The sequence below is a fragment of the Neoarius graeffei genome, chromosome 12 (genome assembly GCF_027579695.1).
Source record: "Neoarius graeffei isolate fNeoGra1 chromosome 12, fNeoGra1.pri, whole genome shotgun sequence".
Lineage (NCBI taxonomy): Eukaryota > Metazoa > Chordata > Actinopteri > Siluriformes > Ariidae > Neoarius > Neoarius graeffei.
The window spans coordinates 37,348,378-37,361,160 of NC_083580.1; the positions used below are offsets into that span (position 1 = coordinate 37,348,378).

General features: G+C 42.8%; 1 protein-coding gene across 19 annotated transcripts in view; it reads left to right on the plus strand.

The window, feature by feature from the left end:
- rapgef6 (Rap guanine nucleotide exchange factor (GEF) 6) overlaps positions 1-12,783 on the plus strand; it is a 721,150-nt gene that overhangs the window by 397,896 nt on the left and 310,471 nt on the right. For all 19 annotated transcript variants that reach the window (XR_009655729.1, XM_060935824.1, XM_060935835.1 and 16 more), the window contains one exon: positions 10,666-10,906. Coding sequence is in view for 18 of the 19 variants with exons in the window: in XM_060935824.1 (XP_060791807.1) it covers positions 10,666-10,906 (241 nt within the window). In the remaining variant the exon portion in view is untranslated. The remainder of the gene's footprint in view (positions 1-10,665; positions 10,907-12,783) is intronic.

Genomic DNA, 12,783 nt, shown 5'->3' on the forward strand with positions numbered 1-12,783 from the left:
AACGAAAGGTGTGTGCAGTAGTTATTGTGGGAGACGGAGCCGTGAGTTAAAAGAGACCGCTCCGCTGCCATTTTGAGATGAAAAAGCACCGTAGCAGTAATGTTACAACTTGGAGACTGAAACATTTGTGTGATTTGAGGATTTAAAAAAAGAGATTTATTGTGTTTATGACCTGTTACACAGGTCAGGTTTTTTTATGGTACAGCTATACAGTCTCTCTTACCTTCATTGTCACACAAACTTAACAGTAAGACTAAGACTGATGTCACCTACCACATCAGAGTTTTAGCCAGTGTCTACACACCTGCAGCTAGTAAAACAGCTACACAGACTTACCTTTCAGAGTTAAAGGACATTGCGAAACAGACTGGCAAAGACTTTGCCGCTGTCCTCCGAGAAGAGCTCTCCGTCGTCAGTGAGATAGTCGACGTCGATCACTCAGAGACCCAAAATGAAGATACAGAGCAGAACTCACCTGATACCTTAGAGCAATGTGACCCTGAAAATGCTGCACAGGTAAGCCCCCTGCCTAGTACGGCCCTGGAGCAGCATGTTGAACATCATTGGTCTCCACCACCGACACCATCTAGAGAAAAGACACAGCCTGCTCTGAAACTTTCTGATGTCAATCCACCTGACATATAAAAGGTAATAGTCAAGCACATGGTGAGAAATGAAGATTCTGCTCTGTAAGTGCACACTTCCTTGAGACTCGGACCCTTCTCTGGGTGGTCCCCCCATCCCAACAATGAAGTGGATTATGAGACATGGCGTTCCAATGTGGAACTCCCTTCTTAAAGACACAACACAGTCTGATCTTTACAAGTCACGAAAGCTTCTTGAAAGTCTGTCATCATCTGCTATTGATATTGTGAAGCACCTGACACCTGAATCTCCTTAATGTATACTTGGAGATCGAAGATGGAGATAACCTTTTCGCAAAGTATCTCAACACAATGCAAGATAATGGTGAGAAACCTTCAGCTTATCTTCAAAGGCTGCAGGTGATGCTGAACACCACCCTCAGGAGGGGAGATGTAACTGCAAGTGACCTTGACCTGCACCTTCTCAGACAGTTTGTCAGAGGCTGCTGGGATAACATCTTGATAGCTGAACTCCAACTAGAACAAAAGAAACAGAATCCACCTACCTTTGCTGAACTTCTCCTGTTACTCCGCACAGCAGAAGATAAGCGTTCTTCCAAAGCATCCCGCATGAAACAGCACTTCAATGTTTCAAAGCCAAGAGTGTCTTCTCATTATCAAGGTATTTATGTGCAGAGTGAAGAAGACTGCAACTCATCTCAGCCAGCTCTCGATCACAGGTCTGAAATCCAAGACCTAAAGAAACAAATAGCTGATCTACAGTCCCAGCTCACACAGAAAGACAGTAGAAAGGCTAAATCAGCTGCCAGACCAGTAGCTCCCCAAAAAGCTAGCACACATTCCCCAGCTATCACTCCAGCATTTCAAAGGCTGCAGCCCCACAGCCAAGATGTAAACAACACAAGCAATAGACCAAGGCCCTGGTATTGCTTTAGATGTGGAGAGGACAGACACATCAAGTCTCATTGTGAAAGTGAGCCGAACCCATCTCTTGTAGCTGAGAAGAGGAAGCAGCTAAGAGAAAAGCAGTTAACATGGGACATTGAAAATGGTGCTTCAAAGCCTGATCCTTTAAACTAGACCCAGTTCCGGTTGTGGGACAAACGGGGACTGGACCACAGACAAAGTGTCCCAAAAAGAAGCCGCACAGAGCCCGTGTGTACTCTCACACACAAAAACAATCAGTGACCCTGCCAAAAGGTCTGATTGGAGCCAAGTGCACCGCACAAGTGACCATAGGTGACAAAGACTGCAGTTGCTTGTTGGATACAGGCTCTCAAGTAACGACGATACCCAATTCCTTCTATCTAGAGAACCTGTCTCACTTACCTATCAATTCCTTGAATGACCTGCTTGAAGTGGAAGGAGCCAACAGTCAAAGCATACCTTACCTTGGCTATGTTCAGGCCACCATCAGATTCCCAAAGAGTTTGCTTGGAGCGGACATTGAGGTACCCACACTGGTTTTGGTTGTACCCGACATGCGTTCCACCTTGTCAACAGTGCTTATAGGTACAAATACTTTGGATGTTCTTTATGAAAAGTATGCAGACATTGCTCCTCAGAACTATGAGTCTCTTCCTTATGGCTACAAAGTAGTCTTAAAGACCCTTGAAATCAGGAAAAGACAGTCAGTTGATTCCAGTCTGGGAGAGGTAAGGCTTCATAGTAGAGACTTTGAGACCATTGCAGCTGGACAGACCAAGGTCCTTGAAGGATCAGTGAGCTGCAGGACACATGATGTTGGAAAGTGGGTGATGGTAGAGTCACCAAAGTCAGCTTCCCTGCCAGGTGGCATCCTGGTGACAGATAGCTTTGGTGGTAGACTTGCCAGGCTACCATGCTGCATACCAGTCATGCTCAAGAACGAGTCACACCATGACATCACCCTGTCTCCAAAGGCTGTGATAGCAGAGATACATGCTGTCAAGAGTGTTCAACCTGTCAAGACCCCTGACTCAGACTCCCCCACAAAACCTGACCAACGACCAAATCTCAACTTTGACTTCACTGACTCTCCTGTACCCAATGAGTGGAAAGAGAGGATAACACAGAAATTGAGTTTCATGCCAGAGGTGTTTGCACTGCACAAACTTGATTTTGGTTGCACTGACAAAATAAAACACCACATAACCCTTAGTAACGAGACACCATTCAAACATAGGCCAGGACCTATGTTTGAATGTTCCCCCAGGACATAGAGGCTGTGCGTACCCATCTCCAGCAACTCCTTGGTGCAGAAGTCATCCATGAATCAGAGTCGCCCTTCTCCTCGCCAATTGTAGTCATTAGGAAAAAGAATGGCGACATCAGGCTCTGCATAGACTACAGAAAACTGAACACTCAAACAGTAAAAGATTCATATGCCTTACCTAATCTGGAAGAGTCCTTCTCGGTGTTGACCAGGTCCTGGTGGTTCTCAGTGCTCGATCTCAAATCAGGCTTCTATCAAATAGAGATAGAGGAAGCAGCAAACACAAAACTGCATTCGTCTGCCCACTCGGATTCTTCGAGTTCAACAGGATGCCTCAGGGGATAACTAACGCCCCTAGCATGTTCCAGAGGCTTATGGAATGTTGTATGGGAGAGTTGAACTTGAAGCAAGCCCTAGTCTTTCTTGATGACCTCATCGTCTTCTCCTCAACACTGGAGGAATACGAGGAAAGGTTGATGTGCATGCTCAACCAATTGAAAGAGTTTGGTTTGAAACTGTTGCCAGGGAAATGCAAGTTCTTCCAAACCTCTGTAAAGTACCTTGGCCACATCGTTTCTGAAAAAGGCATCGAAACCGATCCTGACAAAAGTAGCAGCATTAAAAACCTGGCCAAAACCAAACAACTTGAAAGAACTAAGAACCTTCCTGGGTTTCTGAGGTTATTACCGTTGGTTTGTAAAAGACTACTCAAACATTGTGAAGCCACTCAACGAGCTCACTGCTGGCTATCCGCTGCTGAGAAAGCACACTAAAACCACAGTGAACCCTGAGAAGTACTTCAACCCAAGGGACACCTTTGGTGACAGATGGACGCCTGCTTGCCAGGCAGCATTTGACACCATAATTGAAAGGCTGACAACTGCACCCATCCTCAGTTTCGCTGACCCCAAGCTCCCCTACATTTTGCATACAGATGCGAGCACCTCGGACCTCGGTGTTGCCCTTTACCAGGAGCAACAGGGACAGAAACGAGTTGTTGCTTATGCAAGTCGAGGTCTGTCGAAATGTGAGTCCAGGTATCCTGCACACACATTAGAATTCCTTGCCCTTAAGTGGGCAGTAACAGAGAAATTCCAGGATTACCTGTACGGGAACACATTCCTTGCTGTCACCGATAGCAATCCGTTAACATACATTCTTACCTCTGCTAAGCTTGATGCCATGAGCTTAGCAGAGGTAATGGTTGGCCACTCTGTCAACGTTTGATTTCCAGCTACAATACAGAGCCGGTAAGCAAAATCAAGATGTGGACGGGTTGTCCAGGCATCCTCACAGCAGAGTACCTGATGACACATCATCAAAAGAGTTGGAGAGGATATGACAATTCACAAAAAGATAGTTGTTGGAGGCTGATTATGCACACCTGAATGAAAACACCATCAAAGCCATCTGTGAGAAGCACTTGGTCCACCAAGTGATCAACAATCACTCTGGGGAGACATCACCCAGCACCACCTTGGTTGTGTCACTTGCCCATCATCCGAAGGCTCTCCCACAAAGCTTTGAAGAGGAGGATCAGCTTGGTGGCTTACCTGTCATCCCTTCGTTAGCACCAGCTGAACTAAGAGACAAGCAAAATGCTGATCCCTGCATCCGTGAAGTCCTCAGGCAAGTGGAGTCGGGAGAGAAACCCCCACCATCCTTGAGGAAGGAACTTCCTGAGCTTGGTCTCTTATCAAGAGAGTGGAACAAACTTGAGGTCTTAAGTGGCGTCTTATATTGCAGGCGGCAAGAGGGTACCCAGACTCACTACCAGCTTGTGATCTCTGAAGCCCTGATATCCTTGGTCTTCAAGAGCCTCCATGACGACATGGGCACAGAGCACACCCTAGACCTCGTCTGGAAGCATTTCTATTGGCCCAAAATGTCATCCGAGGTGGAAGCTAAGGTCAAAACCTGCAACCGCTGCATATGACGTAAGACCATGCCCAAGAAAGCCGCACCACTCATCAACATCGTCGCTACAAGACCACTCGAACTTGTATGCATGGATTTTCTCAGTGTGGAGCCAGACTCCAGTAACACCAAAGACATTCTGACCATTTTACGAAATATGCAGTAGCAGTCCCCACCCCGAATCAGAAAGCTAGGACAATGGCCAAGAGCCTGTGGGACCACTTTTTCGTCCATTACAGCATCCCTGAAAAACTCCACAGTGACCAAGGTCCCGAGTTTGAGTCCCGAGCAATAAAAGAACTGTGTGAGCTCATTGGCACTCTAAAGATAAGAACCACCCCTTACCATCTGAGAGGGAACCCTGTAGAACGGTTCAACAGGACCTTGCTCAACATGTTGGGAACCCTTGAGAATCAGAAAAAGAGTCACTGGTGGGAGTACGTCAAGCCATTAGTACACGCTTATAATTGTACTAAGAACAAGACAACCGGCTTTACACCTTACGAGTTGATGTTTGGGTGTCAGCCAAGGTTGCCAGTTGACCTAGCCTTTGGCCTACCAGTCAATCATCAGCCAGGCTCACACTCGCAATATGTCCGTAATCTGAAATCCCAACTCGAAGACAGTTACAGAGTAGCAACTGAGAATGCTAAAAAGACAGCCAATTGGAACAAAGTGAGGTTTGACAAGCATGTTGTTGACTCCACCTTGAAAGAAGGCGACAGAGTCTCGGTTTGAAACATCCGTCTTGGAGGCAAGCACAAGTTAGCCTACAGGTGGGAGTCTGACGTGTATGTTGTCCTGAGACAGTCTGGAGATGTCCCAGTGTATGTTGTGAGGCCTGAGACAAGAGATGGTCCTCAAAGAACTCTTCATCGTGACCTCCTGCTGCCATGCGGTTTCCTTCCTGTGACCCCAATCGAAAGTGAAACTAACCCACTAAAGGCTGTGAGGCGACCAAGAACTCAACAACATCCTACAAATGGCTGTTCAGATGGAACTGATTGGGATGAATCCCAATCTGACTCTGAGGAATATCGCTATGATGGCCACAGAAACCTAAGAGTGGAAACACTAGGTTTCGACCTTACCCCTGAACCCACGGAACACTTACCTGAAAGGATTGAACCGGAACCTTCCAACGAGTTGACTGCTGTTGAGCAAGATCCTTCATATGTAGCCAAAGCTTTCCCCGAGGATTCTCCAGTAGGGACTTGTGACCTGAACTTGCCTGAATCCAGAGAGAGAGACTTACCTGATCCTGAAGAGAAAGACTTAACTGACCCTGGAAACAACGACTTACCTGATCCTGAAGAGAGCAACTCAACTGCTGGACAGGAAACTGGAAACCTACCTGAGGAAAACCTGGATAATGTCCATCCTTCTACTCAACCTGCTCAGGAGGGAAAAGACAACAAGTGTTATGGACCAAACTGACATCCAGACGGAAAGCGACTGTTCGAGAAGACCCATCAGAGACAGAAAGGTGCCTAAAAGACTGACTTATCTAGAGCTAGGAAACCCGTTGGTTACAATAGTTCAGTCTTTATTTCAAACCTTGAGTGATGTGTTTACAGACTCCCTTGAAGAACCTAGCTTTCTAAAAACCCCTAGAGTTATGACAGTATAGATTCAAAATGCACAGGGACGTGCATTAGGTAAAGAGGGGAGGATGTAACCCATGTTAAAATATGACACAAATAAGAATAAATAGTTTAAAAGCTGCATAAATAAAAGTTAAAAGTGATCCATTTAATGTAAATTAATTCATCAGAGTTAATTAAAAATGTTAATGCAACAATAATTTAATGTTTAAGATTAAAAGTATGCTGACAGAAAATTCATGTCGTTGCCCCTTGTGGGCAGCGACATGACTTGTGGCGCTAGACGCAGCACCTCAGTGGCGCGAGACCTGAGGGAGAAAGCAGAGGAGAAATCGGAGAAAATGAACGGTGATAAGCAGAAAAAGGAGTGAAAAGTTGATTTTGAGGTTGAAAAACAACTTACCTAGTCGGGAACTGACGAGGATTTTATGAGAGTTAAGCCACACCAGTTTTGGTGGGTTTTGTGTTTATTTTCTTGCATATTTACCATGTTGTACTTTTTTTTTCCCCTCTGGCGAAGAGCTAAAGAGCTAACGCTAAAAAACGGAGCTGTTTACAAGGAAATGCTCCATCATAAACTGTTTACCAGTTAATATTTTGGGTTATGAAGACTGTAAATGTTATAAAAGTGACTTTAAGCTGTGTAAATGAAAGGTGTGTGCAATAGTTATTGTGAGAGACGGAGCCGTGAGTTAAAAGAGACCGCTTCGCTGCCATTTTGAGATGAAAAAGCACCGTAGCAGTAATGTTACAACTCGGAGCCTGAAACATTTGTGTGATTTGAGGATTTAAAAAAAGAGATTTATTGTGTTTATGACACAGGTCAGGTTTTTTTGCTTGGTTTGAAGTTCGGTCAGAGCGAGAATTGGTCTGTAGTGTGCGGGCGTGCACAGGCGGGATTCAAGATGGCGAGCCAGATCCAGACCTTCAACTCATCTTCTCCATCGCATTAGTGAAGGGATCTTCTGCGTATGGTGACTCGCTGCCAGAGTGGTAGGAGTATCAGGAGTTGAACTGAACTGAGAACTGATTGAATTATTATTTTTGGATTGAATTGAACTTAACACTTGAACTCACATTTGGACTTGAATTGAAAGTGTCATACTTTTATTTTCATATTGAGTTTATATTTGTGAATGTGATTTGAAATGATTGTGGTCCACTTTGATTTGATTGTGTAATTGAAGGTATTCTCTTACCAGAAAAAAGAGTTAACTCAGGAAGAAAAATAGGAATTCTAAAATAGGTGCAACCTAGGAAAAAGAGACTGGTCTAACTAACTTAGATTAGCTTTACTAGAATAAACTAGGTGAACTAAAGAACAAAAAGAAATACCTTTTCATTTATTGTACTTGCCTCAATATTGGGAACCTGCAGGGTATTTTTGTTTTGTGTACTGTATTTTATGTGTGTGTTTTTGCATTCAGTAAATTGCCAGCCTGTTGTATTTAAAGCAACAGTCTCTGGTGTAATTATTTTTGCTCCCCACTCCTTAGAACCTAGAATTGGTCCAGTGGCGCAGTAAGTGGTGTGATACCGGTGCTACACAGGACATGCTGGAGGGACTATGTCTCTCGGCTGGCCTGGGAACGCCTTGGTGTTCTTCCCGAGGAGCTGGCCGAGGTGTCTGGGGAGAGGGAAGTTTGGGCTTCCATGCTCAGACTGCTGCCTCCGCAACCCGGCCCCAGATAAGCGGATGAAGACGAGAAGTTTTAGTGCTGAGAGAATAAATTAATAATAATAATAAATTAATCACAGAATATTAAAAACAGATGCTGACCTTTTACTCTGCAGGCAATGAACAACTGACGGTCGACACAGTGAGTGCTGATACTGGCTGTCCTGTTCCAATGTTTATGGTGTACACAAGGTTGGAGCTGTTGGCCATTTCTTGCAAAATAAGATCCATGCCACTTGATGTGAGTATGTGGAGGACAATCAAGACTTTGGGTATTAATAAGATAAAACCTTGTCATTGTGGCTATAAAGGCAACCAAAGGAAACACATCAGAATTATGTCTAGACCTCAAGATTAAGACTGCTACTTGTCCTACCACACATCATCCTGATATTTCATCCTTTGGGGACTGTGCATCTGCTATTTCATCAATATCTATTAGCATACATTTAAATGCCTGGTCATTTAATCACAAAATCAATGGGCGTCAAAGACTTCGTTGTGGATAATAAAGTTTACATCATGATTTTAACTGAGACTTGGCTTTGTCCTGGCTCAGAATCTGATTATGTTGTGCAAGATATTTGTTTACTCATTGACAGAGGATCAGTGGTACTGGGGATGGAGTTGGTGTATTGTACACCAGCTCTTTAAGACTGGAGAAATCTGAACCAAAATCTTTCAGATCCTTTGACTCTATGGAGATGGTCCTTTGCTCCAATTCCACATCATCTAGAATTGTTGTAGTATATCGTTCTTGTTCTTCATCCTTGTTATTTTTGGACAAATTCTCTTCCTTAATAGAGCATGTCAGTATTCTTCCTGGAAAATGTCATCATTCCTGGTGATACTGCTAGCAAGTTTAATGATCTCCTTGGTGCATTTCATCTTAACCCTCTGGGATCTGAGGGTATTTTCTGGCACTAATGATTTTGGCATGCTCCGATTATGTGAATTTCAACAAATCCAAGCAGTATTTTCAAAATCGTATGACTTTTGTATTCAGCATAAGTTCACTTACAATAATATCTATACAGTATGTATGTCATGATTGAACTTAAAAAAAAAAGCTGTAAAAAGCAGTTTTAGAACTGTGTTGGAGTGTGTGAAAACATTACTCATTGTGATGAACCATTTTAGTCATTTGAGGTGATTCTGTTAAGTCTTAGGAATGTATCAAGCACAAAAACTTACATCTGCTCCATTGATTTGGACAGTTAAATGGCCATCAAAAAATTTGTCCTATTGTTTTGGGATAGAGTTGGCAGTGGGAAGGGTATTCAGTGAGAAGCATAAAAACTCCATTCCATTCAATGAGAAGAGTGATTACCCCTTCCACTGCCAACTCTTTATCCGAAAATAATAGGGCTTTTTTTTTAACTTTTTGTGCTTGAGACATTCCTAAGACTTAACAGTATCACCTCAAGCAACCAAAACATTTTGTCAAATTGGGTAAGGTCCTTGGGATACTCCAACTTTGGGAGATTTTATTTATTATTATTTTTAAATAACCAGTCCTGATCTATACTTCTCCACAGCTTTGTCTCTGACATGTCTCTGACATGTACTCCTTGGTTTGCATGTTGCTTGCTGAGTAGTGTTGCAGAGTCAGGGTCCTTCCAGAACAGGTTGATTTATCCAGACATCATGTGACCGATCATGTGACACTTTGATTGCACACAGATGGATCTTAACTAATTATGTGACTTATGAAGTGAATTGGTTGGACCAGCTCTTATTTAGGGGTTTCATACTTCAGGGGGTGAATACCTATGCACGCTCCAGAGTTCTGTCCCCCCCATCTTAATTATTGTTTGTGTCACATTTAATAAATAAATAAATAAACCACACTATTTGAACCTTTAAAATGGGAGGCATGTTGTGGCAATCAAGTGGTGCTAACCCCCCCAAAAAATCTATTTTAATTCCAGCTTGTAATGCGACAAAACAGGACAAAACACCAAGGGGGATGAATACTTTTGGAAGACACTGTATCTAAAGTGGCAAAATGTGGGTTGACATTAAATAGCCTGCTGAATAATAGCACTTGGGACATATTCCACAATTAAAGCAATTTTGGATACAAGAATGAGTGACTGCTCTTACAAATAGGATTATCTTTATTTTTCTTAAAGGTGTTCATGTTCCCAGAAGTATTCAACCCTCAGTCCTGCAAGTGGCAGGAATACAAGCTACCAAAAAACAGAAGAAAATGCATACCTGCACACTTGCTAAACTGTTCCATTATGTGTTCTGCAAATGCTCAGAAGTAGTCTTGCCTTGCCTCTGAAGTATCCAACTGGGATGGACCCATCCTACTAAGGAAAAATCCTTGATATTGAGAAATGCCCATCGTCAACTTCCAGAACCTTTGTGACTGTTTTACAGAAGATTTGTATCTAATCATGTTTGCAAATTCAGGGAAACACTAATTTCCTTACCAAGAGTGAGAGCCCATTTCTCTCCTAGAGGTGTCACCTGTGTGAAATTGCAAGTTGGTTGATAGAGATATTATGAGGAGTATTTTAGCATATTTATTCTGGCTGTGCTGACCTATTGTATTAAAAACCCTTAGTTACCATTTATTTTACTTAATAAGCCATGTTTGCCATGTGGTGATGGTATATGACCAAGGAAGGTTGGTTTTCTTTTGTTTTCCATGAACAGATGTTCCAGATCAGGCGATACGTGTTTTCAGAGCAGACCAACAGAGCTGCTACATTATCATCAGTAAAGACACAACAGCCAAGGATGTGGTCGTGCATGTAGTTAAGGACTTTGGCCTTATTCCTGCTCCAGAGACCTATTCTCTATGTGAAGTGTCCGTCAGTCCAGAAGGTGTCATTAAACAATGTCGTCTACCAGACCAACTGTCCAAATTGGCAGATCGCATCCAGCTCAACGGAAGGTAAGATCGAAACTTATCCAAATCTGTTGCTTATTTGGGCTGTTTCACAATCATGGTTGTCTTTTCTGAAAATCAACAACCAACTCCTTCAAGTCCATCCAGTATCTGTAGCCGCTTATCCTGTTCTACAGGGTTGCAGGCAAGCTGGAGCCTATCCCAGCTGACTATGGGCTTGAGGCAGGGTACACCCTGGACAAGTCGCCAGATTATTGCAGGGCTGACATAAACAACCATTCACACTCACATTCACACCTACAGTCAATTTAGAGCCACCAATTAACCTAACCTGCATGTCTTTGGACTGTGGGGGAAACCAGAGCACCCGGAGGAAACCCATGCAGACACTGGGAGAACATGCAAACTCCGCACAGAAAGGCCCTCGCCAGCCGGCCACAGGGCTCGAACCCAGACCTTCTTGCTGTGAGGTGACAGCGCTAACCACTATACCACCATGCCGCCCCACATTTGAAGTTCTTCATACTGATATAATGTATGTAGCCTCGAAAAACAAGTCTACCCAGTTAATTCCATTACTTATTATTTACAGGCCCCCGGGGCCATATTCTGAGTTTCTGTCTGAATTTTCAGATTTTATGTCAGACTTGGTTATTTCCTTAGACAAAGCTTTAGTTGTCAGAGATTTTAATATTTATTTCGATAACCCAGAAGACCTTTTGAAAACAGCATGTGTGTCCATTTTAGATTCAGTAGGGGTTTATCAGAATGTCATAGGACTGACCCATAATGGTGGTCACACTCTCAATCTAATACTAACATTCAGGTTAAACATAGAAAATATAGTCGCACTTCCACAGTCTGAAGTTATCTCAGATCATTATCTCATCTCATTCAAAATATGTCTGAGTGATAATATATGCACCTCACCACGCTACTGTATTAACGTACATTCACGTCAACTACTGCACAGAGTTTTAGAAATGATCTCCCAGAGTTATCACCTTTGATTCGGTCACTGTCAGCCCCTGCAGAACTTGATCAGGCAACTGAATGCTTAGAGCCAACGTTCCGCTATACTTTAGATAATGTAGCTCCTCTTAAAAGGAAAATGATCAGAGAGAAAAAATTAGCACCCTGGTATAATGATGACACTCGCACTTTAAAACAGACCATTTGAAAATTGGAATGTAAATGGCGTCAAACAAAATTGGTAGCGTTCAAATTAGCTTGGAAGGAGACCTTCCTTAAGTATAGAAAAGCTCTTAGTGCTGCTCGATCAACATATCTCTCCTCCCTAAGAGAAGATAGCAAAAATAATCCTAGATTCCTATTTAATACTGTAGCAAAATTAACCAGGAATAAGTCCACTACAGACACATGCACACCTGCAGTATGTAGTAGCAACAACTTCATGAATTTTTTCAATGACAAAATTGAAAATATCTGACAAAAAATTCAAACTACTAATTTAAGGTCAGACAATGTAAGTGACCCTGTAGTTAACAATATAACTATCACATCAGCAATTAGAATGTTTTACTCCCCTTAGAGAAATTGAATTACTTTCATTAATCTCCACCTCAAAAGCCTCAACTTGTGTCTATTCAAATAGATAATACCTGAAGTAATTGAACCGCTTCTAAAAATAATAAATTATTCTCTTACGATCGGCTATGTACCCAAATCCTTTCAACTCGCAGTTATCAAACCCCTGATTAAAAAACCTGACCTTGATCCCTGTCAGCTGTCCAATTATCGGCCAATATCAAACCTCCCCTTTATCTCCAAGATCCTTGAAAAAGCTGTGGCACAGCAGTTATGTTCATATTTACATCAGAATAACATCCATGAAATGTATCAGTCAGGATTTAGACCCCATCATAGCACAGAGACAGCTGTGGTTAAAGTAGTAAACGACC